The sequence below is a fragment of the Schistosoma mansoni genome, chromosome 2, assembly GCF_000237925.1.
Source record: "Schistosoma mansoni strain Puerto Rico chromosome 2, complete genome".
Lineage (NCBI taxonomy): Eukaryota > Metazoa > Platyhelminthes > Trematoda > Strigeidida > Schistosomatidae > Schistosoma > Schistosoma mansoni.
The window spans coordinates 23,058,216-23,085,079 of record NC_031496.1 but is presented as its reverse complement, the minus strand read 5'-3'; the positions used below and the strand labels follow the sequence as shown (position 1 = coordinate 23,085,079).

General features: G+C 38.2%; 1 protein-coding gene across 1 annotated transcript; it reads right to left on the bottom strand.

The window, feature by feature from the left end:
* Positions 1–390: 390 nt before the first annotated feature.
* On the bottom strand, positions 391–25,787 carry Smp_171260 (putative thyroid hormone receptor interactor; the record flags this gene model as incomplete). Its single annotated transcript, XM_018796125.1, has 7 exons — positions 391–888; positions 2,115–2,357; positions 7,695–8,063; positions 13,382–13,669; positions 15,094–15,514; positions 17,733–18,852; positions 24,365–25,787. 7 exons carry the CDS (start codon positions 25,785–25,787, stop codon positions 391–393), a joined length of 4,362 nt encoding a protein of 1,453 aa, XP_018650369.1.
* Positions 25,788–26,864: the final 1,077 nt, after the last annotated feature.

Here is a 26,864-nt window from a genome sequence, read left to right as displayed (position 1 = left end):
ACAGTTTAGATGGCAGAGCACATCGAAAGATGCAAATGGACGATTGAAGGCTATGTATATATATTATGAAAATACTGTGTAACTTCTTACGATAAACACACATTCCTCCTACCTACTGTTTTGTTTTTGATAACACTTCCAAAAAATGTCGGGAATGTTCGATTATGTTCAGTTAAATATACAAAGAGCTTTTCTACAGAACTCTCCAATGTATTTATTTGATTTATATAAAAATAGCAACAATAATAAAAAATAAACTGTAGAGAAGAATGTTAGCAATCAAACTAGCAGAAAAAACATAAATGCATTCAGAAACAAATGTGTACATAAACATACAAAAAACCGGGAGTAGAAAAGAGGTAGTAAATACAAAAGAAACAGCAAAGAAGGTTAAGTGTACTTTAATTCTGTTCGTTGAACTCCAGTTAAACGTCCTTTTCCCGATGATGCTAAATCAAGTGATTTCAACTCGGTAAACTGAGCATCGACAGTTAATTTTAATGCTTTAATAAACATAACCAATGAAACATTATTCGATTTTACATAATTAAGAATTGGCGATGATAATGATGATAATTCGACTTCTGGCACCACCGCTGCTGTTCCTGTTGTTGATATCGTTGAACAATGAATCGATTCATTCATACACATAGTTGATGTGCTAACATTATAAAATGATGAAGATTCATTTAGAATAGAGGAATTACTTTTATTACAGTCTGGTAGATGAATTCGACGACTATGAAGGGTAGAATTATATCGCATATCAGGGATTACTTTATTCAAATAAAATGCATACGCTAATAAAGGTAATTTGCGCAATGTACGACCATTTAAACCAAGACTATGTTCCGCTAAACGCCATAGTTCTATACTTAGTGAATTGGCCTATAGAATAATGTGTAATAAGATATAAGTATATTGAAAACAATTAATAACGTATATTAGACAGATTAACTATTAGGGAAAAGAAACAGCTTCTTAGCATTACCAAGTTAATTTTACTTACCTGTGAACACTTACTATCTAATGAAATCAATGGTATGATCTGTTTATTGTAATATAATTGGTGGAGAGAAATTCAAGAACTTAACCATAAGAATGTAGACACATAACTCCCTTACTAACCTACTACGAGTATGGTCTTCTCCAAATTATCATAAAATTGTTCAGTCATTAAAGTTTTCTTTTATGTAAATAAAAATTTAAACTAGTTATCCATTTAAATGTATTCACAAAACAACTGGACAATATATGCACGGCAGTCACAAATTATACAATATTCGTTAAAATTCTCTGCTAATGGACGTGATTCCTTAATAAATTGTTGAAATGTCAAAAAATGTAAGGTTAGGAGTTGTTTTATAAGAAAAATAACAACATTACAGTACAATTATATGACAGCCGTATAGATCAATCTGTAACACAGCAAATAGGTTGCATTTATCGTGTGACAACTTATGCTTTATTCTACATGGGGAATTAAATTTTTTTAAAAGTTGTTTCGAGTTTGTAAGACTTTACAGGGCCAGTACATGAAAGGTTACATCAATGAGCTGAAACTTTGAAACAGAAATATCTATCAGTCTTTTTCCACTTGAGAACCGCTTGGTTCGAATCATACAGGATACCAACACACTTCACTGTTAACTATATCTTATCTAAGGCTTTGAAATCTCTATCATTTATCCATTTACCTTATAAATTAATACATTTACAGAATTTAAAACATTACGAGTGGAGTCACCTGTCTAACTATTTTAATCAGACTAGAAAAACTCAATTCACAATGATTGATCATCGAGTACTGGTCAATGTCATGGTTGTCTAGTCCTTCTTAGTGCTTATCGAATGCCATCGATGCAATATGCTCATTATTCTAAATGACTCAACATCACATATACTATAATTCTGATGTTAATTGGTCCGAGATAGTCAAAAGAATACCTTGAACCATGAATATGTATAATAAAGATATTTATTCAATGAAGCTTGATTCAAACTGTTAATGTGATTGTAATTCGAGTGAAGAAGTAACACGGTTATATAGATACAGTTATCTGAAGTAAAAAAAATACACTTAATAATATTTTTAGAAAAAATCTAGTCCTCACCTGATTTTCCATAAATTGTACAGATGCCAACGTTTGGTAACTTAATAATCGACTATCCTCTGTAGAATTTATTAATCCAACCCTAATTAATTCATATAAACAAGTGCGATAGATTGAATAAATAGCTGGTGGAGACGGCGGACCAATAAACAGACGTATATCAGCTCTGTCCAAAAATGCTGGATCTATAACACCTGTTACATTGGAAGTGGCTAATATCAAAACATTGGGGAAACGTTTAATCTGAAAAATTGTTGGATAGAGAAAGCAGAAAGAAGAATTGTTCAATGTGCTCTGAAAGAAGTTGCTAGATTTATTGTCCAAAGATAAGAAAATGATTCATCAATGCAATATCAAATATCATATATACAGTTGATCGTTTACAATTCTATTAGAAATATTATTCAATTCATAGATTATACATCACTTAGTTTTATTTGTTTAAATAACTTGATTCATGAATTACTTGAATTTATTTTTTAAGTTTATTAATATATTGTTACAGTGTAATCGATTGTTACTTATAGTGTTTCAAAGTGACTGAATAGATGGAGGTCAATCAGACTATTTTTCTGATTGTTATAATCATATATTCACAGAGTGGATAACATCTTTCTGAATCAGTGTTTTTTTGACAGCAAAAAACAAACTCCGCCTGGAGCTCCTCAGGGGCTACTACCGGTGCCGAACCCGGATAAAGGAGGAGGGTTGACAATGGGGTTAGCGACCCCATCCCATAGAAAACTAACTCGCCTAAAAAACGCTAACCAGAAAAAATAATTCAAACTATTTAAACTCTGCCCTGAGAGTTAGGTCTTCACTTAGAAGAGTTATGACGCCTCATGGTGAAAGCCGAGTTCCTTCGGAAGTCATGAGGCTGGTGCACCTTCTGACAATCAGAGCAACCATTAATTTAGGTGCATGGAATGTTCGTACAATGTGGGAGACCAGGAGAGTCATTCAGATTGCTGTAGAAGTGAAAAGATACAACCTGGAAGTGCTTGGGTTCAGTGAAACACATTGGACCAAGGTTGGACAACAACGACTAGCTTCAGGGGAGCTGTTGTTATACTCCGGCCATGAGGAAGAAAATGCTCTATACACACAAGGACTTGCACTGAAGCTATCCAAACAAGCACAAAATGCACTTATAGGATGGGAATCTCATGGACCAAGGACCATCAAAGCCTCCTTCAAAACAAAGAGAGAGGGCATTACAATGAACGTCATCCAATGCTATGCGCCTACCAGCGATTCCAATGAAGTCGTTAAAGATCAATTCTACCATAGGCTGCAGTCAATCGTTGAGAAATACCCAATAAAAGACTTGACCATTTTGATAGGAGACCTAAAATCCAAGGTTGGAATGGACAACACCGGATATGAAGACATCATGGAATTACATGAACTAGGAGAAAGAAACGAAAATGGCGAGAGATTTGCAAACTTATACGCCTTCAACAAACCGGTCATAGGCGGCACCATATTCCCACATAAACACACACACAAATCCATATGGACTTCACCGGGTCACATTTTACAGAACTAAATCGACCGTATCTGCATCAATAAAAAGTTCAGGAGGACGTCAGAACCAAGAGAGGAGCTGATATAGCCTCAGATCATCACTAGCTGGTCGCCAAGATTAAACTGGAACTCAAGAAGCACTAGACACCGGGGCGGACAACATCACAAAAGTTTGACACGGCCTTTCTTCGAGATACTGACAGACTCAACAGATTCAACATAGCCCTCAGCAATAGGGTTAAGGCCTTTCATGATCTACTCAATGGAGAGGAAACTACCATGCAGAACAACTGGAAAGGTATCAAGGAGGCAATCATTTCAACATGTCAGGAGGTTCTGGACCACAAAAGCACCATCACAAGGAATAGGTCGTTGTTGGTGCACTGGATAAGATTGAAGAAAGGAGGAACAAGGCAGCAATCAATATCACCCGAACAGAGAAAGTCAAGGCACAAGCCGAATACACAGAGGCAAACAAGCAAATGAAGAGGAGCATCAGAACCGACAAACGTAAATATATGGAAGATCTAGCAATGATGACGGAAAAGGCTGCAAGAGGGGGAAACATGAGACAACTGTATGATACAACAAAGAAACTCGCTGGAAATTACCGTAAACCAGAACGATCAGTGAAAAGAAAGGAAGACAAGTTATTCACCAACATTGAAGAACAAGAAAACAGGTGGGAAGAACACTTCAAAGAACTCTCGAATAGACCAGCTCCACTGAACCCACCCAACATCGAAGCAGCACCCACGGACCTCCCAATCGATGTTGGCTCACCAACAACTGAAGAGATTAGTATGGTCATCAGACAAATCAAGAGCGGCAAAGCAGCAGGACCAAACAACATTCCGACAGAGGCACTGAAAGCAGATGTAGCAGCAACTGCAAAGATAATCCACATTCTCTTCAGCAAGATTTGGGATGAAGAACAAGTACCAACAGACTGGAAAAAAGGACTTCCGATCAAAATACCAAAGAAAGGCGATCTCAGCAAGTGTGATAACTACAGAGGCATCACTCTTTTCTCAATACTAGGAAAAGTCTTCAATAGGGTGTTGTTAAACAGAATGAAGGAATCTGTACACGCCGAACTACGAGATCAACAGGCTGGATTCCGTAAGGGTAGATCGTGTACAGACCAAATCGCAACTCTACGGATCATTGTGGAACAATCAACTGAATGGAACTCATCACTTTACACTAATTGCATTGACTACAAGAAAGCATTTGATAGGGTGGACAGGACAACACTATGGAGGCTTCTTCGACACTACGGCGTGCCTGAGAAGATAGTCAATATTATACGGAATTCCTGTGATAGACTAAACTGCCAAATCGTGCATCGAGGACAGATCACTGACTCGTTTGGAGTGAAGACAGGTGTCAAGCAAGGTTGCTTACACTCACCCTTTCCCTTTCTCCTGGTGATCGACTGGATCATGAAGACGTCAACAACTGGGGAGAAGCACGGGATACAGTGGACAGGCAGGATGCAAGTGGACGATCTAGACTTCGCAGATGGTCTGGCTTTTCTATCACACAATCAGCAACAAATGCAGAAGACGACCAGTGTAGCAGCAGCCTCATCAGCAGTAGGTCTCAACAAACACAAAGGGAAAAGCAAGATTCTCCGGTACAACACAACATGCACCAATCAAATCACACTTGACGGAGAAGCTTTGGAGGATGTGGAAACCTTTACATATACGGGTAGCATCATTGATGAACACGGTGGATCTGATGCAGATGTAAAGGCGCGGATAGGCAAAGCAAGAGCATCATATCTACAATCGAAGAACATCTGGAACTCAAAACAATTGTCAACCAACACCAAGATCAGAATTTTCAATACAAATATCAAGATAGTTCTACTGTATGGGGCGGAAATGTGGAGAACTACGAAAGCCATCATTCAGGAGATACAAGTGTTTATTAACAGTAGTCTACGCAAAATACTTCGGATCCGTTGGCCAGACACTATCATCGACAACCTACTGTGGGAGAGAACAAACCAGACTCCAGTGGAGGAAGAAATCACGAAGAAGTGCTGAAAGTAGATAGGACACACATTGAGAAGAGCAGCCAACTGTGTCACGAGGCAAGCCCCCACATGGAATCCTGAAGGCCAAAGGAGAAGATTAAAACCAAAGAACACATAATGCCGAGAAATGGAAACAGATATGGGAAGAATGAACAACAACTAGATAGAACTAGAAAGGAAGGCCCAGGAGAGAGTGAAATGGAGAATGCTGGTCGTCGACCTATGCTGCATTAGGGGTAACAGGCGTAAGTAAGTAAGCAAGTTTTTTTGACAATCAACGTTTTTAGTTGTATAAACAACTATTGATCATTGTCTCATGATAGTTGCCCCTGCTACTGCCATGGTTCATCCAATTCTGCTTGGTACCATGTAAGAATTCTCAAAAAAATACTTTGATTTTACATCTTCTTTAATTATCCATTGTTTGAAAACTTCTGATTTCCACTGACATCCAGAATTTTAATGAATGATACTAATGGTATTTATTCGTTGTTTTGAAACAAATGCTGAGAAATAATATGAACAAATGTTTTAGCTCATATTTGTACCACTAAACTATTAAAACACATGAAAATATCTCAGTCATTCAAGACGTATTGACAAAATATAGTCCTAACTACCTCATACTCTGATCAGACTTAATTTGAAACAAGTCGGTTGGTCAATTTTTAAAAAATCAACACCAACAAACAAATCGAGATGCTATTGTGTCTCTATCACTGTATTGGTATTGGTATTCAGGTTGTCGGAATATATATATATATATATATATATATATATATATATATATATATATACATGTTTCAATTCTTGTTCTGATTTAGAAAGAATCGAATGGAATACCGTGGTTATGGAAGACTAGACACAAGTAGAGCATAACAAAATACGAGTGAAAATTTTAAATGATCTAAATATAGATGAAAATTCATACGGTAGAGAACAATTTTACGTTTAAAGACTGCTTTATTTTAGATGAAGGTTCGATGAATCATACTCACTGAACTACACAGAAGTTTTCCATTTACTACTTTCTATATACTTTCTTTTATAGGTACATGCAACTTTGTAAATGAAATTGAAAGTAATCTCAAAGGGTACTTTCTAAATAACTTTGTCGATAGAACCATATCAATCCCTTACTTTTAATCCCTATGAAAAAAAGCCTTCAAATAAAATACAATCATTAATTCCTGTAGATCTTAAGCCAATCCACTTCGCTCTGTTCAAGATTACATCAAAGCAATCAGAATCGGTGAAACTTAGAAGATAATCCAACTTATTATTAAACATAAATATAATAGATTAATAGAGAAGCTACTGTGTTATACCTTTTTCACTATCTACATGATAAACAAGGTGTAGAACACAAAAAGAAATATTAAAAGCATAAATCAGTTACACTTTTATTTCACTGATTTCTAATTATAAATGTGATGAATGTCAATATTCCTTGTATTCGCTTTCTTTGTACAGCCTCGTAGGGTTAACAACTGATTAACAGTTGATCAGCCTTTCCACTTAAACTAGTGAATACAACTTTTTCACAAACTATAAGCTTGTGTAACAGACTTCAATTTACTTATAACTGATTATTCACTGGGTAGTGACTAATGTCATGTGTGTTATGGTGTTCTTAATGCAGACTGAATTTTATCGAACATGTTGCAATGTGACCACTAGTTTAGGTGACTCAACATCCCGTGCACTATGTTGAGATGAGGTGGTGGTTGGAGGTAATCGACGGGAAACTTTAATTTACATATGACTGTGATATTTAGAAGTGTCATTCAGGCGGAACCATACTGACAATAAATAGAAAATGATTTGAATCTGATAGTCGTTGAATAAAGGTATAGTTTGTGAATTGATGAAGCAGACAGAATTTCAATTCGTACACATAATATATAGCAATATTGGGTTTTAAATACCATAACTTTTAACGATAAACCCAAAAAATGAAAAATTTAATTTGCAAACTTATTAATCCTTCTCTAAGTAAAACTCACTTGATCAATCTGAGTTAAAACAGAATTAACAACACGAATAGCATCGCTTGGTTCACAGCCTGACATAGAAGAAGTTCGGACAGCTGTTAAACTTTCAACTTCATCAATTAATAAACATACAAGATGATCATTTGACTCTAAATATTCTTTAATTCCATCAAACATTTTTGTTACGAGACGTGCACTTTCAGAAAACCATTTCGACATTAAGTTCATTGTATTAATTTCAATTAATTGAGCTGATGAGTAACGATCAGCCATTCTTATAGCTAATTTATTAGCTAATGCTCGACATAGTGAAGTTTTGCCAGTCCCTGGAGGACCATATAACAGAATTACACGATTCCAAGAAATTACAGATGAAGATACCTGTCAAACCAGCAAGAAAAAATCAAGTGATAACGGACTTATTAATATATAGAAGTGGAAGATTATTACTGTAGCAGTATACAAACATGTTCTTGAGTCAGTCAGTCAGTCAGCTACAACGTAGGACCAGGCACATATATGCATCGGTCCAAGTTGCCATACCTCGTTAGCACAACAAGATGAACACCGGATTCATAGAAGTAATTAATTTAGTGGTGGTAGTATATAAAGAAAGGTTGTATATAAGGATATAGTACAGGAAGGAAGAGAGATATGAAGCAATTTTAATCTCATAGTTTAAGGGAAGATAAAGAGTGTATACACCTACGCCATTGTGATCGATTCTGAGCCATGTCACCTAGAGTCTCCAACCATTGGTTACGATAGTCGCGCGGACCCCAACCAGGTAGTCTGCATCTGCCAACATGGCTCAGGCTAGAAGTTAGTGACTTCAAACACTGATGCCATGTTTTGGTTTGGCCGCCCCTAACTCTCTTCCAACCATCCCCAATACTAGTCATCATAGCGCGTCGTGGTAATCGGTGTTCAGCCATACGTAACACATGGCCCAACCATCTCAGTCGATGAAGATTCATGACCTCATCAACTGATTTACCATCGTTCCCTAATACCCTGCGTCTAACCTCACTATTACTTACCCGGTGATCCCAGTAGATGCGAGCAATATTTCTAAGACATCTGTGGTCAAATACTAGTAACCTACGAGTATCTTCTACTCTTAATGGCCATGTTTCACAGCCGTAAAGTGGAACAGAGCGAACTGATGCGCAGTATACTCGTCCTTTTATTGATAGACGGATATCTCGTCTTTGCCATAGGTGACGTAAGTTGGCAAAAGCCAAACGAGCTTTTTGAATCCGTGCTGAGATTTCGTCAGACACCAACCCATTAGGACTGATCAGACTTCCAAGATAAGTGAAGTTGTCCACGCGTTCGACTACTTCACTCCCTATCCTTAGTTCGGGTGTTGACGCAGGCCAGTCCTGGAGTAACAATTTACATTTGGATGGGGAGAAACGCATCCCAAACATCCTGGCATTATTACTGAGTTCCAACAGAAGACTCTGCATTTTGTTAGCGTCTTCACCAAACAGGACTATGTCATCTGCGTATTCTAAGTCGCTTAGTGGTCCCCCTGGTAGGAGATCAGTTCCTTCAGATTCAGTCGACGAGAGTGTTATTTCCAGCAACAGGTCTATAATGAAGTTAAACAAAAAAGGGGATAGTGGACAGCCTTGACGTACACCACTTGAGGTTGTAAAATCATATGACAGTTCGCCATAAGCTCTCACTCGACTGATAGTGTTCGAGTAAAGAGCCTTCACAAGGTTTATGTACTTCTCAGGTACACCTTTCAATGACAGACACTGCCACAGAATCTCTCGGCCTACAGAGTCAAATGCTGCTTTCAAGTCAAGAAAAACTATCATTGTCGGACGCCGATAAACGTGTCTGTGCTCTAAAACTTGACGAATGGTGAATATGTGGTCGATACAGCTACGACCAGGTCTGAAGCCAGCCTGATTTTCTCGTATTTGCAGTTCACGAGTCTTAGTTAGGCGCCTGATAATTATTGAGGCTAGTATTTTAGATACTATGTTAGTCACACTAATCCCTCTATGGTTATCACAGGATGATTTTGACCCCTTTTTATATATTGGGACAATCAGTGATTGTGACCAGTCAGATGGGATTACATCCGTCTCCCAGATTTTAGCCAGAATATTAGTCAACTTAATCGCTAAAATTGGACCACCATATTTAAAGACCTCTGGAGCCAATCCATCTGGTCCAGCTGCTCTTCCTCGTTTCAGATTACCTATAGCCTTTTGAACTTCAAGTAGGGTCGGGGGGCCTACTTCAATGTTCCATTCAGGTTTTCTGGGAATAGTGGGTAGTTGTGCAGTAGCTGAAGGCCAGCTAAACTGCTCCTTAAAGTGTTCCGCCCATCGTTCTAAACGTTTGGGTTGAGAGCAGATAAGGGTTCCGTCTTTTTCGGAGATTGTCTCACTTACACTTGACTTCTTAATTCCAGTTTCTTTTATTAGTCTGAATAGTTGCCTGGTGTTGCCTACAGCCGCTGCCTTTTCCATCTCTTTTGCTTTCGTTGCCCACCACTGCTCACGATCGTTCCTTAGACTTTTAGTTAACCTAGATCTAATTTGTTTACGCTCTTCGTCATGTTCAGAGCCTGATGGGATGAGTTTACGCGAATCCATCAGTGAAATAGACTTAAAAGAAATCCATTGGTTTTTTGGAGCCCTATGGTTTAAATGACTAATAGATGTTACTGCTGTTTCCACAGCTGTTCGTATGTCTTTCCAAGCAGTATCTGGGTCAGTCTTGTTTACAGAACTGCCTAGATGTGAACTCAGTTGTTTCTGGAATTCGCATTTGGCTTTCTCGTCCTCCAGTTCAATCCTAATGGGTCTTCTTAGTGTACTTTTCCTGCGTCCATTGAGGCGCAGACAAATGCGCGCTCGTATTAAAGCGTGATCAGAGTCTAAACAAGTATTCCAATACGAGCGACAATCTTCTATTGAGCCTCTCCAACGATGACTGATGACAATATGGTCTATTTGAGTCCATCGTTGGTTTGGTGCAGGTGGTCGCCATGTTAGACGATGTCTCTCCTTATGCTTAAAATTAGTGCTTGCCAAAAATAAACGATTGTCTGAGCATAGTTGCAACAGACGATCACCATTATCGGTTCGTTGAGCCGGAATACTAAAACACCCACCTAAATGTCTTTCTGTTTGATTTAAGCTGCCTACCTGGGCATTAAAGTCACCCGCTACGACTACTATATCTGAGCGCTTAGCTTTCTGAAGAAGCTCAGAGAGCTTTCTGTAAAAGTCATCTTTCACCTCATCATGGCTGCAGTCAGTGGGAGCGTAGACAGAAACGACGAAAAGGCAACGACGTGTGTCCCTATCCTTCCGAGTTCTTACGGAGCCATTTAGCCGGACAGCACACAGGCGACTGTTAACGGGGATCCATTCTAGTAGTGCCTGTTCTGCCCTTGTACTTAGTGCTATGCCTACACCTGCAAGTCCGCGAGAACTAGCCAACGGGTCACCAGATACACGGAGGGTGTATTTCGTTGGCTGTCCATTTTGGCGAGGTGAGGTCAAGTGAACGACCACACTGGGATCCTGTATGCGTGTTTCGGAGACACAGCATACATCAATGGTACGAGATTCTAGGGTTTTAGCTAAGGAGGCCTGTTGACCGATTTGGCATAGGGTACGTACGTTGAAGGCTCCAATGTGTAGTTTGGAGCGAGGTTTTAGTAGACCTGGGACAGTGTTTCGCGCACTAGAATCGTTGGCCATGGTGACACTTGAGGAGGAAACCGAGAGAGGAAGTTCAATGTTGAAAGTCAAGGTAGAAGGAATAGTAGGAATTGAAGAAGGAGATTGATTATGAATACAGTGGTCTTGAGTGTTGTTAGAGGTATGAGGGCAGTTATCACTTCCCGGTTGCCCACACCGTGGAAGGATTCTTCTAGAGGTATCTGAAAAGGAAATTGGGTTAGAAGTGGTCTTAATGACCTGAGAGCGTGACCGCAGTGCCCAAGGGACAACTGCTTGAGGTCGGTCACACACGACCTTTTTGTGTTAGCTCCGTTCTTCAAAAAAACCTTACCGCCGGAGACGGATATCCATGGGATAAGGCGAGGTGTGCATTTTTAGGGTCGACCTTTTCTAACCCCACCCCTCCTTGTGGGAAGGCAGCATCGCTGTCATGCTGGTTGTCTGAAGGAAACACCTTACTGCTGTCACACCTCTGTACAGTCAGCAGTACGACTTCGCCTTCGGACCTTGGGTTTGCTGCTTTTAGTCTCACCGCTCTTCAACCGACCTGTCTGGCATGGTAGGACCTCGAGGAACGATTGTTCCAGCCAGCATAGCTCGATTGCTTCATCACGATAGGCAAGCCCGACCACCACGTCAAGGTAGCAGCAACGGTCGGGACATGTTCTTGAAGCTGTTTGAAATAATCTTTATGTAAAACTGTTACAGTATGAAACTTAAACTTATGCTACTGACGGTTATTTAGACTTGATATGAAAGTAAAAACAGAAGAAAGATTCAAAATAAAAGCACGGTCAGTTGTGTCAAGAGATCAAAAAGCGGAAATGGGATATAAGAGAACATTTTAAATTGAGTCATTTGTAAAGCATAAGTTTCGGCCGATAAATGTTTCAATGAACAGGTAGATACTAAGTACCAGTGTTATACTATATATTGTTAATTCTGAAGTTACAGTTTATTAATTTATTCTGACACTGTAACAGAATAAACATTGAAAAAAGCGTTTTGACTAAAAGAATAATTGAATGTTTACGTCGACAAGATCCCAATAGGAAACATATCCCGAAGGTAATATGTATTACAGGCTTGAAGTATCTGGAATGATGAAACTTAGTCAGAGCATTTGATTGATCATGAATGAGTCAACACAAAAATAATACGTTTATTTATTTTTATTTACTTAAACACGAATATTGGCACAAGGAGGCATTAAATATGTATACGCCACAATTCGTCATTCGATTTGTATGAAAGCTCGGATACTGCCCGGGAACCTAAACCGAAGCAGGTGGCTTTCTTAGAAAGGCACACTCCGATCCTTTGACTTAGAGGTCTAATCCATAAGGCAGTAGAGCAACGTTAGGGGATGCAGTCCCATGGTAGCCAGTGACCAACAAGAAGTTCGTACACCATTTGCTCCTTCAGGATACTGGAGACCATGTGCATCATTGGTTTGGAATCAGGGTTTTCCAACTCTCCTAGGTATATGCTCCATATCAACCAACCCGGTTAAAGCGCTGGACATTTGCTTTTCGTCCTCCCAATTTTGTAAAAAACACCCTCGCCACGGGAAGGCAGTGAGTAGGACTTCCTTGGCAGTGGATGTATACGCGTGGCCATATGAGAGCATTTCGAGAGGGAGAGCTGACTCTCCCTACCCTCCGCCATACCAGGGTATTAGGGGTCTAGTTGAATAATTCAAAAAACAAACTTCAAATTTACATTTCAAATACTAAGTAATTATTTCTTCATTAAAAGGAGCGATCCACTCCAGTGACAAGAAAGTTGGGGAAGAGGAGTTAATGAGTTCCCTTTCATCGTATTCAAAAACAGTAAAACTGTATTTTATTAAATTTTAACGAACAACAAAAAAACCCAATCGGATTATACGTAGATCAACTGCTCAAACCAGTTGAGTAAAAGAAACAAAACAATTATTTATAAATAAATATAGAATAATAGTCGAAGCAAATAACTAACTTTTCGATCAGCAAATAATAGAGCTGTTTGTGCATATTGTAATAAATTTGATTTTATGTCTGTATCAAAAATAAGTGATTCCCAGAGACCTGACATTTCTGCTGATGGAAGTAACCATGTAGTTCCACCATTTATTGACTCTGAACCGAATTCAATTAATTCTTGAACTGGTAAAGCTTCATCTCCATTAACCATTTGATAGATATGTACTAAAATAGGTGTAATACAAAGATTAACTGATCGACCAGTATCATTATCATAAATTCCATCAGCTTCATCAAGCATTAACTAAAATTTAAGCAAATAAGATAAATGAATGATAAATAATTACAAATTTCAAATTATTATTTTTGATTATTATACAAAGGAATTTTGTAAACTTTTGATACTGTGATAGCTTCAAGTTCAATAAGCACCAATCAAATTAATAAAGTCAACTGGAGAATAACGCGAAATCCATGTGAAGAAAAATGATACTTTGTACTTTCGTGTTGTTGGTCAACAAATAATATTTATTAAGCTTTGGAAGTTTATTTGAGAACACTATTCAGTAAATCAGTATTGACAGTAGGGTCACTAAAATCTAGGGACATTTTCATGTATTTCGTGTGACCCTGGAAATAGTTAGAAAAGTACGTTACAGTTGTTTTCTTAGTTGGATTCTCAGCTAATCTCATTCTCAATCCTTCTACATCACCTGAGCTTGTGACCAACAGTTACCCTAGAGGGGTTCCATGCAGAGTGCTAACAAAGTACACTCCCAGAAACTCCTTGAACTGGATCATAGAGCTTTCGGTGGTTACATAATCTAGGGAATATGGACCTTAATTACTTTTCATGATTTTTAATCCTTAATTTTACTTTTTTTTTATTTGAAACACACTAACTACTATCACGGACACTACTATTATTATCAGTTTTTTAAATTTTCATCATGCGGTGTTGGTACAGTGTGGTAAAATGACCCGATGCACATCCGTATCAGGTCCTAATGTTGACCAAGAAGTTCGGCAACATACAATCCAGAATGATAAACACTATTCTACGGTATGTAGAGCCATCTCAAAACACTGGTTATAACGGACTGAGTAGGATGTTATGTTTGATATCCCAAAGCTAGATTTATAAAATTGTAATCGACTATATAATTTCCTCACTTATTCACACTGATTAATGGCCAGTAAATTGATGAGTCAGTGATATTGCTTGATCTAACCACTCAGGACACTTAATCAGCTCAGTCACTTCTGCGGTTATTTTACATCAGAGTAACAATGCTTAGGTATGTGTAAAATGAGTTCTCGTCTACCGATAATCAAACTAAGAATTTCTGCTGAGATCCATAAGGAAACACCTGTGGATTGTGTCTGCGCTAAGACGGGAATATTGAATCTGACGAAGTTCATATCTACCTCGTATGCACATTATACAGGATGATTCTTAACTATTCACAAATCGAAAATCATTCAAACAATCTGTAATATCGTAGTACCGTTCAAATCAGCTGCTTAGGTTATCTTAGATTTTCTGAATAATACGATGTTTAGGATTGAGAGTTAGGTACATGCTACTCACTGATATTTTCAAATTACCATAATGGTTGGAGTTTATTTCCGTATGTACTCAGGTTACTTTGTTGATGTATATAAGATAATTTTAGAATAAGATAACAGAATTTAAGAAGTATTTTAACACTGTATAACTCAACTTACATTAATTGAAGCAACACAACTGGTAAGAACCTGATGAAATTTATTCACCTCACTATTACATGTCACTAAATTCAGTTCATTATCAAATTTGTTTAGGACAGTTGGTATGTGTCGAGGACCAAGTTGGCGTAGAAATTCTACAACGTAAGATTCAATGACAGTAAATTCTTCACAATTATACGGAGATACACAAACTTCAGCATGAACCGGTCGTAAAGAAGGATCAAATGTTAAATTCTGATGTTCACACATACTACTACTGGATAAGTTTAGACCGCACTGAATTCCACTATTGTATATATTCTCTTTATCATTTAGCGGATTCTCATCATTGTTTTGTTGCATTCCAATGACATTAGAAGTTCTCAAGCAGTTGTTCAATAATACGTTTGGTAATTCTCTTTCCATTGAATAAGCAACACTATATGACAAATAAAAATGAATATATTACAAGGTATTTAGTGATAAATATAAATGCAATTTACCAACAAAACAAGAACTTTGGTCTACAGTTATTACTGTGACAGCCAATGATATCTGCTAAATCAACCATCTACGAATCCACGAGATTTACCATTATATATTTATATATACCTATCAAAAGTGAATAAGCCAACAATCACCCTGAGATCGACTTCGAAATGCAATGAATAAATACTTCTGAAGTTTTTTGAGGATTGTTAGGTCCTTCGTGGTAAGAAAAATTCAACCAGTGTAACTACAACACTAAGTGTTCAGGATTGCAAATACAAAAACGTTAAAAAGTGACTCAGCAAATAAAATTTTAACTTCTGTGTAAATTAACAGAGAACAGAATGTATGAAACCATTAAAAAATGAATGTGAATGTGTCCATATTAAAAATAGCTATTTGATTTTAGATCTTTTTATGATTCATACCGACTTGAACTAGTTCTTATAGATAAGGCATTAGTACAACTCAACTCAACAACCCTTCATTTATTTTGCTTGACTAGATAATTATGCCACATGAACAAATAAGAATTAATAGGAGAGAGAACGGTGAAATACAATTATTGATCAAAAAATCTAACTTCACATTATTTTGATTCCTGAAAGTACCATAGCAACTGTATAATCAAGCAGATAGCAAATAATTTAAATTAATCCCTCTTTTACAACCATCTAAACCTCCAATTATGAGTAAAATTTTCTTTTCTATACCCATGATTCGATTCCATTTCATGTATTGTGTCAATTACTTGTTGATTTACCTCTCGGTATTAACTTTAATGTGATCTTTTTCACACAGGACACAATTGAATGAAATAAAAGCAAAGTCAGGACACATCTTGTGAAACTGGAATTTCAATTACCGATTACTTGTAAATTATCAAAGATAACTTTTTATATTAACTACACAATATCCAACATACATCCACCTAGTTTCGCATAAAGTGTAAACGTTTATTCATGATAAATAATATTCATTATGTTCAAGCCACAATCAACGTAGAGTCCTATACTTACCATTACGTAAACTCCCGTAAACTAATACATGGCATCTGCCCTACGACGTTAATTTCCAGGAATCATACATTAGTTTCAAACATTTCATTTCGTAGTTCACTAATAGATTTGTGTATATTACTTGGTCCTATTAATTGAAACACTAATATGCTTAATATTCTCTTTTATTTAATTCTATCCATGAGTTTCAAATAATCATACCTTTTTATATGCTAAATGAACTTTTCTGTAATAATCAAATAAAAAGATGTTCGAAAACTTTGAAGCGGCATTTAATAGTTTGCGGTAGAACAACAATCTGATTGATTCATTTCTACACAACACGAAAGCATAGTTCAGGGATGTTTGTATGGCTAGTTGGTACATGAATGCGGTTAGTACTATGATAGTTATCTAATTCCACTGTTGTTGTTTTTTTACAGCCTAGTTACCCTGAACTGTCAGCTAATAATTTTGGATATATATTTTAAATAAATAAGAGGTAAACAGGGACAATTTTTAGCTTCCATATTTGGTATGCTCTTTCAGTGTCCATATCTTCAGGATCAAGATTTTCCAACCAGTATAAAAAATTTCAAGCATTCACCAAGTTTCATTGGCTATTGTATATCTGAGCTACCTGTTCCTTCCACATAGATACTTCAACAAGTTATCTAATTTTGTTTGTTTTAATATATCATTATGTTTATTAATCGTATAACCTATTCAGGTGCGTTTCTGAAAAGTGTACAACCTTTTGTTGTACAAATTACGAAAGGCTCTATCAGAGGTATCGTGGTAGCTGGTAATATATGTGCAGCGAAAAGAATGTACGTAACTTAGATGTCGATTGACTAGACTGCTAACTTCTATTTCACGATCACTCAATATTTATCGTTAGGACCGACCAAGAACTAAAAGACGGAATCGTGTTGAACTATTTTGTGCTGAGAATTCTATATTGTACCAAAAATATAATATTGAATAAAACTAATAATAATAATGACAATAATAATAATATGATATTTCAATCAAGCACTTATGAGAATTTAACATCAAGTACTTGTTAATTTATGTATATTGATCATAAGAATTTATACACTATGTACAAAAAGTATGAATGTCAATAGATAAGTGGAATACATGTATTGCAACTTATTTCTGAATTACTGTTTACTATGATTCAACTCTAAAAATCGTTCACATAGTGCAGAAAGACTATTAGAAGCTAGGAGTTGACATTCTGCATCTGCATCAGACAATGAACATGATTTCAACCAGCTAGAAATAGTATTTTCTATAGAGCTTTTTGTACTACCAAACAAAAAGACTGACTTCCTAAAAATCAGTTCAGGTTTAGAAGATAAGATTTCCAGTGGAGTAGTGGTGATAACTGTTCCAACGACTATATGTAGAGCACGTCGCACTGCAGGTTCAGGATGTCGATGAAATAAAGGAATTAAATTTATCAACTCGTCAGCCATTCGAGTTTGGACAGGTGAGAGACTGGAGCAAGCATAAATAGTTCCCAACGACGCCAATAAGCTGGCCAATAAACTAGCATCTTGATGAGCGAAAGGTCCTTTCACAGAAGAAAGAGATAACTGTGGAATGCTTTTTAGCAAGGGAAAGAAAAACTCTCCAGCAAAAGGAGCAAATTTATTAATAATATAGGAAGGGGGTGGGCGTTTTTTACAAAACCGACGGGTTTTTTCTTTATGATCGTTGTTAGCCGTGACCGCATCATTATTGGTTATCTGGTGATTTGAAGAAAATCTTTGAGAGAGCAGTGCCTCTTTGCCCCCATACAACTTACAGGCAATATCAGTGAGAGATGATATAATATTCATCCTTTGACCAATGGAATATCCTGATTGACAAAATTCTGAAGTCAAATAACGTGCGCATTTTTTGGGAGCAACTACACCAATAGCTACTAGGGCATCATGCCTGGCACGAGCTATCTGTCCCGGATCAGGTGTTACAGGTGGTTCAATATGAACAAGAACACGAGCGAATTCTAGTGCTAACTCTTGTGCTGCTTCCGGATGAGCGTAGATCAACTTTTCCGCAGACATTGTACATGCGATATTTACTGGGTTATCTTCAATCTTAGATAATAACATTCCATCAAGACATTCACGAAGATAAAATGGTGTTTTATTATTGCAATTTGAAGAACTAATCGAGGGGAGTGGTGTCAACGAGTCACTATCACTATCTGGATCATCATCACTGTCTAGTTTATGTACAGCTTGTTTCGCAGTTTCACAGTTTTCGTTCTTTATCTCTAAAATAACAAGAAGTAGTTGAGATATCAAAATTTCAGTAGATTGGAAAAGGTAATATTAAAAATTCAATGATAATGAACTGTAAATTAGGTGGAAAAATAAAGCTTAAAATTAATCCCAATATATTTCATGTGACAAGTGTAAAGAATATAAAGGATTTAGATGCACCAATGTCATGTAGCAAGGCGAGTGAGACAGGAAAATTAGCCTAATATGGGAGGTAGTTACACGTTAGACTGAGTTTTCGATTATATTAATATACTGATAAACAGAGTGATGTTTAATTTTGGTAAAATACTAGTGAGTATACAATCATAAGTTATATTTTATCAAGGACTGACAATATTATATATGAGTATGGATGAATGAGAGCAATTCAACGACCAAAGTAATGTAGACTCACGTACTAAACTATGAGCAAGATTTAGAGTATGTGGACTATCGATAAACACTTTCAAGGTGAAAAGCATATCAATCAAATACATAGCGATTACATACAGTATATTTAGGAAACCTTTGTTACTAATAATTTCCAATATTAACAATGTACAAAACAAAAGACAACTAAAGAGGGAATATTATTGGCTTTCATTGAGAACGATCCCAAATAGTTCCCCTGGAACTTTAACCAGGTATTCATGGTGCAGGAGTGGATGTTAGTTCAACTAAGCAACCATACTATGATATAAAGTAACCGTATCACCAACTTCTTAGTCAATAAACAAGGGTGAATATGGAGTTTGTTGAGATGGCGCAAGCAAAACTAATAGGAACCGTTATGAAATAAATTAACATAGCATGATGACCTTCTTAATATCCAAATAATATGAAACCTCCAATGTACTTAGTTTTACCGAACACGAATAACCTTAAGGACAGCAGCAATCAGCCATTGAGAATCATAAGCTCAGAGGCCATATCTTATAAGTCTAGGAAAAAGAAACTGGTGACGAAGGTTTAAGCATATAGCCTTTTACAGTCAAGTGATTGTGGAGACCCTGACGGTTGCTGCTACCTTGACGTGGTGGTCAGGCTTGCCTATCGTGATGAACCATTCGAGCTATACTAACATCCTCAACTCGAAGAGGCCAGGTTTCACTAGCATAGAGCAAAACTGCTCTCACAGACGCGTTGCAGATCCGACCTTTTACAGCTAGGCTAACATCACGAAGGTGCCAAAGATGGCTCAGATTGACATAAGCCGCTCTGGCTTTCATTATACGTGCATCGATCTCATCACTCACGCCGCCACCAGCACTTATGCAGCTACCCGGATACACGAACTTCTCAACTACTTCAATCCGCTCACCATCCAGGGTGAGTGCAGGATTAGAATCCTGCCAGTCTTGTAGAAGTACTTTGCACTTTGAAGGTGCAAAGCACATACCATACCTACGGACACTGATTGCCAACTGACTAAGTGCGGATTGCATGTCTTGGGTATTATAGCACAGTAAGACAATATCATCCGCATACTCAAGGTCGAGAAGTCTTTCTCCAGGCAGCAGATCCACGCCGCTATTACTTACGTCCATCAGAGCTGTTTCCAAAATGTCATCGAAGGCAAAGTTGAAGAGGAATGGTGAGATTGGGCAACCCTGCCTAACCCCACTGCTTGAATGGAACAATGGAGTAACGTGGTTGTATACCCTCACTGTGCCTGAGGTGTTTGTATACAGGGCCTTTAAGATGCTGATAACCTTCAAGGGCACACCCTTCTTCAATAGAAAATCCCAGAGGACAGTCCTGTCCAACGAATCGAAGGCAGCTCGTTTGGCTTTTGCCAATAATGACTACGTTACATAGCCGTAAAGTAGGACAGAACGGACTGTTGCTCAGTATACTCGTCCTTTTATTGATAGACGGACATCTCGCCTTCGCCATAGATGACGTAAGTTGGCGAAAGCCAAACGAGCTTTCTGAATCCGTATAGAGATTTCGTCAGACACCAACCCATTAGGACTAATCAGACTTCCAAGATAAGTGAGTTGTCGACGCGTCCGACTACTCACCCACCCCCTATCCTTAGTTCAGGTGTTGACGCAGGCCAGTCCTGGAGCAACAATTTACATTTACAGAGGGAGAAGCACATGCCAAAAATCCTTGCATTGTTACTCAGTACTACCCAAAGACTATGCATGTTATCCGCGTCTTCACCAAACAGGACTATGTCATGTGTGTATTCTAAGTCGATAAGTGAACCTCCTGGTAAGAAAAAGATTCCCGAAAATTCAGATGATGAGAGCATTATTCCCGGCAGTAGGTCTATAATGATGTTTAGGAAAAATGGTGGTAGTGAACAGCCTTACGTGACACCACTTGAGGTTGTAAAATCATATGACAGTTCGCCATAACCTCTTACTCGACTAGTAGTGTTCGAGTAAAGAGGCTTCACAAGGTTTATGTACTTCTCAGGCACGCCTTTCAATGACAGACACCACTATAGAACCTCTCGGTCTACAGAGTCAAATGCTGCTTTTAAGTCAAGAAAAACTATCACTGTCTGACGCCGATAAGCATGCCTGTGTTCTAAGATCTGAAGAATGGTAAATATGTGGTCGATGCAGTCACGACCAGGTCTGGAGCCAGCCTGATTTTCTCGTGTTTGCAGTTCATGAGTCTTAGTTAGGCGCCCGATAATTATTGAGGCTAGTATTTTAGATGCTATGTTAGTCAGACTAATCACAGGATGATTTGGACCCCTTCTTATATACTGGAACAATCAGTGATTGCGACTAGTCAGATGGGATTACGTCCAACCCCCAGATTTTAGCTAAAATATTAGTCAACCTAATCGCTGAAATTGGACCACCTTATTTAAATAACTCTGGAGCCAACCCATTTGGACCAGATGCTCTTCCTTATTTCAAATTAGCTATAGCCTTTTGAACTTCAACTAGAGTCGGGAGACCTACTTCAATGTTCCATTCAGACTCTTTAGGAATGGTGGGTAACTGTAGAGTAGCTGAAGGCCAGCTAAACCATTCTCTAAAGTGTTCCGCCCATCGTCCTAAACGTCTGAGCTGACAGCAGATAAGAGTGTCGTCTTCTTCCGAGATTGTCTCGCTTACAATCGACTTCCTAATTTCGGTTTATTTTATTAGTCTGAAGAGTTGCCTGGTGTTGCCTACAGCCGCTGCCTTTTCCATTTCTTTTGCTTTCGTTGCCCATCACTGCTCACGATCGTTCCGTAGACTTTTGGTTAACCTAGATCTGAATTGCTTCGCTCTTCATCGTGTTCAGAGCCTGATAGGATGAGTTTACGAGAATCCATCAGTGAAATAGACTTAGAGAAAATCCATTGGTTCTTTGGAACCCTTTGGTCTAAATTACTAACAGATGTTACTGCTGTTTTCACAGCTGTTCGTATATCTTTCCAAGCAGCATCTGGGTCGGTCTCGTTTACACAACTGCCTAGATGTCAACTCAGTTGTTCCTAGAACTTACTTTTGGCTTTCTCATCCCCCAGTTCAATCCTAATGGATCTTATTATTGTGGTTTTTATGCGTCCAGTACGAGAGACAATCTTCTATCGAGCCCCTCCAATGATGACTGGTGGCAATATGGTCTATTTCAGTCTATCGTTGGTTTGGTGCAGGTGGTCGCCATGTTAGACGATGTCTCTCCTTATGCTTAAAATTAGTGCTTGCTAAAAATAAACGATTGCAACAGAAGATCACCATTATCGGTTCGTTGAGCCGGAATACTAAAACACACCTAAATTTCTCTCTGTTTGATTTAAGCTGCCTAATTGGGCATTAAAGTCATCCACTACGAGTGCTATGTCTGATCGCTTAGTTTTTTGAAGAAGTTTACAGAGCTTTCTGTAAAAGTCGTCCTTCACTTCATCCGGGCTGCAGTCAGCGCGAGCGTAGGCAAAAACGACGGAAAGGCAACGACGTGTGTCCCTATTCTTCCGCGTTCTTACGGAGCCATTTAGTCAGACACCACATAGGCGACTGTTAACGGGGATCCAATCTAATAGTGCTTGTTCTGCTCTCGTACTAAGTGCTATACCTACACCCGCAAGTCCACGAGAACTAGTCATAGGGTCGCCAGATACACGGAGGGTGTATCTCGTCGGCTCTCCATTTTGGCGAGGTGAGGTCAAGCGAATGGCCACACTAGGATCCTGTATGCGTGTTTCGGAGACAGCATACATCAATGGTACAAGGTTCTAGGGTTTTAGCCAAGGAGGTCTGCTGGTCGATTTGACATAGGATGTGTACGTTGAAGCCTCCAATATGTAGTTCGGAGCGAGGTTTCAGTAGACTTGGGACAGTACTTTGCGCACTAGAATCGTTGGCTATGGTGACACTTGAGGAGCAAGTTTAGTGTTGAAAATCGATGCAGGAGAAATAATAGGAATTGAAGAGGGAGATTGATTATGGATACAGTGATCTTGAGGCATGAGGGCGGTTATTACTTCGCAGTTGCTCACACCGTGGAAAGGGTTCTTCTGAAGGTACCTGAAAAGCAAATCGGATTAGAAGTGGTCTCAGTGATCTGAGAGCGTGACCGCAGTGCCCAAGGAACAACTGTTTAATGTCGGTCACACACGACCTTTTTGTGAGTAATTTTCGTGTTAGCGCCGTACTTGTTGAAACCTTATCCTAAATCTTTGACTAAGGAGGACTTTACATAAAACTACTTGACTCAACACACTCAGTAAGTGGAGCTGGAAATGACTTCTGGACGACCCTTTACTTGTAAAAGAAATGCAAATTCGCATCTTATGATGCTAATGTGAGCAAATTAAATATTTCTTTCGATCTAACAAAGTGGTAGATAATTGGAAGTTTCATCAGAAAGTTGGAGTCAACGCTCCTATTTACCACAGACTCCAAACACCCAGAGCTAAATATTGAGAATGGTAAGTAGTAAAGGTTAGTTACTACAGACGACAATCGGGAAGATGGAAGTGATATCAAAACAACAGGGTAATATTCATAAGCTGCTGGGTACTGGTTACTTCTCATATATCTACACAGTGGGAGATTTCTCTATAAACTACCCAGTAAAAATATTCAAGAGACATCTATTTGGGGTACTTCTAAAGTTTGAGTGAAAACGATAATAACTGTCACATAATTTCTGCGTGACTTTTTACCATTAAAAATAACTTTCTTTACCCGTCTTGGTCCTGGACTAAAAAGGCTATATTTCACTAAGTTCCACTCCGCTGAAAAGGATTTTGTTGTTACAAAGTATCAAAATTAGAGTGAAATAATGTCCGGTCCTTCCTAGAACATAAATACGGTATTTTCCTTAGAGCTAATATCTAAATTAACATTATATCTACAGCTTTTGGTTTGAAAAATCAATAGCCAAGTTTCCTGTCATGGTAGGACGTAATGAGTCTAGTTGCACGCAACTTGGATGGACTGTCAGTATCAGTAACTATTATCACTCACTACACAGGTGTGTTATTCCTTAATTAGAATATTATCGAAATCGGCAGCCAATCAAGTGAGATTATGCCAAAAACGGTTATTGAAAATAAAAACTTACTACATTCAAGTGAATTAAGGGCGATTTTGGAAGACTCTATATTTGATAGTGTATGCACTGGAACTGAATTATGATCACCAGACTCAACATCGACAGCCTCATCCAGAGGAACAAAATACGGTCGAATATGGGTAAGAAAATTTAGTTCTTCATACTCAAATTTCAACTTCTGATTCTCATCACCAGGACTCCAGTTGAAAAATTTCACAATCCACTCACCTATAACCATACCAAGAGTACGAATTTCAATTCGTGGACTTCCAAGGTGGTTACTGATTCCGTTCAGAACATCAGGTAATAAATGGTCATAGGATAAGTTGATGGATAAATTAGCACGCACCGGGTTTCGAAAATCAATAATCCATGAAATCAATATTTGCGACAAATAAATGCGTCTCTCTAAGGAAGCCGTTTGTATAGAGTTTATGTCTGACCATACGCGAAGAGCAGGTAGTCCCAAATCTTCATCAACTCGGGTAGCTAAATTGGTTGATTTTTCAAGCGTTTCACACTTTGACACAGCCATGAAAAACGAGTTGAAAACGTTTCTGACGGTATTTCCAGTCTTAAACTGGCGGATGTAGAACAGACGACGACATAACCTCATATACGAGTCAAAAATAGGAGATGACGTTTCAAAAAATCCTGATAACAACGCATAATATTTTTGTGGAGTTGGACATTCCTTAGCGAGTGAAGCCAAACATATTTCCATACTTTTTGCGCTGGTGTGCAGAAGTAATTTAGACCAAATGTCCGTGGGATAATGTTGTATCTGTTCAACAATAAAATCTGATACATATTTCGAATACCCAGCCAAACATAGATGACTAACAATTAGTCCTAAAAGCCGATAAGTATTCTGCGATATATCGGAAACAAGTTTGAAGGCCGACAAAATATTCTTGACAAAATGACTCTTATCAGTGAAGTAGGAGGGATTCTCACGTTTGACGTTAGCAACATAGTGAGGCACGTTAGCCAATAACCTGGCACGTGACTCCAGAAAGAATTGTGGGCTATCTGCGGCAATTTCATCAATGCAAGCAGAAATAAAATCTGGTACTCTGTTTAACTCTGAGAAAAACTTTTCTAATTCAACTAAAAGTAAATGGGCTGCTGTAGGTACAACATTGTGCGACAACATGTTGCAGGCGCATTCAAGCCAAATATCGCTTTTCGAAAACTCCGTCAAATACCCACACAATGATAACATTTCAGTCGTTGGTGAGTCGTTGACAGTCTTGAAAGCGTGGCCCATTATTTGATGGAAGTATTTGTCATAGAGCAGCTTTTCATCTTCTCTAGTAACCCTGAAGCCCAATCTGTCCTGTTTTAGGGGGTAGTGTACTAAGCCTTTGATGCATTTAATAATATCCTCCTTATCTGTATTAGTAAGAAAATCGTTCACCAAATCTATCATCCCTGTGTAGCGAAGCCTTCATCCATTCGCCTTATTCAGTATCCAATACTAAAACAATAAGTCGAAAATGTGGAACTTGATAGAGTGCTAGACACCATTTCAGGATGTGAGAGAGAGCAACTCCATATTTTCTTGTCGAGACTTAATTTTGCCCAGTTTTGTTCTTTTTTGACAATGTCGGTCATCTACCTCTGACAAATAGATTGCTTAATTCATCTACTGGCATTATAATTACCAGTCATAATGAATGTGAATTTCGCCATGTTAATCTCCTGTTTTTTTCCTATTTGCAACATTTTCGATCAGTTGATATTATCACTTCAGTCTTAAGTAGTAATGATAGGACATTGAAGCGGTAAATAAATCCCCAATGTCAATAGCTCTGTAAGTGTTGAACATTGGATGCTGACCACATTAGTTTTAACTGACTCATCTAGCTGAAGGCGCTCGGTCATGCATCCGCAAAAGATCACGAGTGGAGACGCTCATCATTCCCTGGGATCATTAGCCAGATTAGATCGGTCACTTCTCGATATATTGATAAGCTATCAAATATATCTTCGAACCTCCTCGCTTCTGTCTTTTAATTTCTCTTGGTGAGTACGATTCATAATAGGTGTTACTGGTAGTGTTGTCAAACTACAAAACCTGTGGCATCTTCAATATTTATTTCGCATTACTCTGCCAGTGATCGTCTATCACCCAAAAAATGGCTTTACTTTCTTCCACGAAAGGATAAGCCAGATTACACTGAAGATACTACAGGTATTGTAGCTTGACAAAACTTGACCAGTATCAGGTTCTATAATTGGATTGCGCCCACCCAGTGAAATCAAAAGTCAGAAGCGAGTAGGTTGGAAGATATATTTGATTGTTTATCAGTATATCGAGAGGTGACTGACCTAATCAAGCTAAATATCGTAGGAGATGTTTCGCACGCCGTTCTGAAACGTGATCTGGTGCAGATACATGGCCGAGCGCCTTCAGATAAATGAGTCCATTAAAACTAGTGTGGTCAGCATCCAATGTCGAACACTGACGGAGCTATTGATTTCGGGGATTTGTCTATCGCTACAA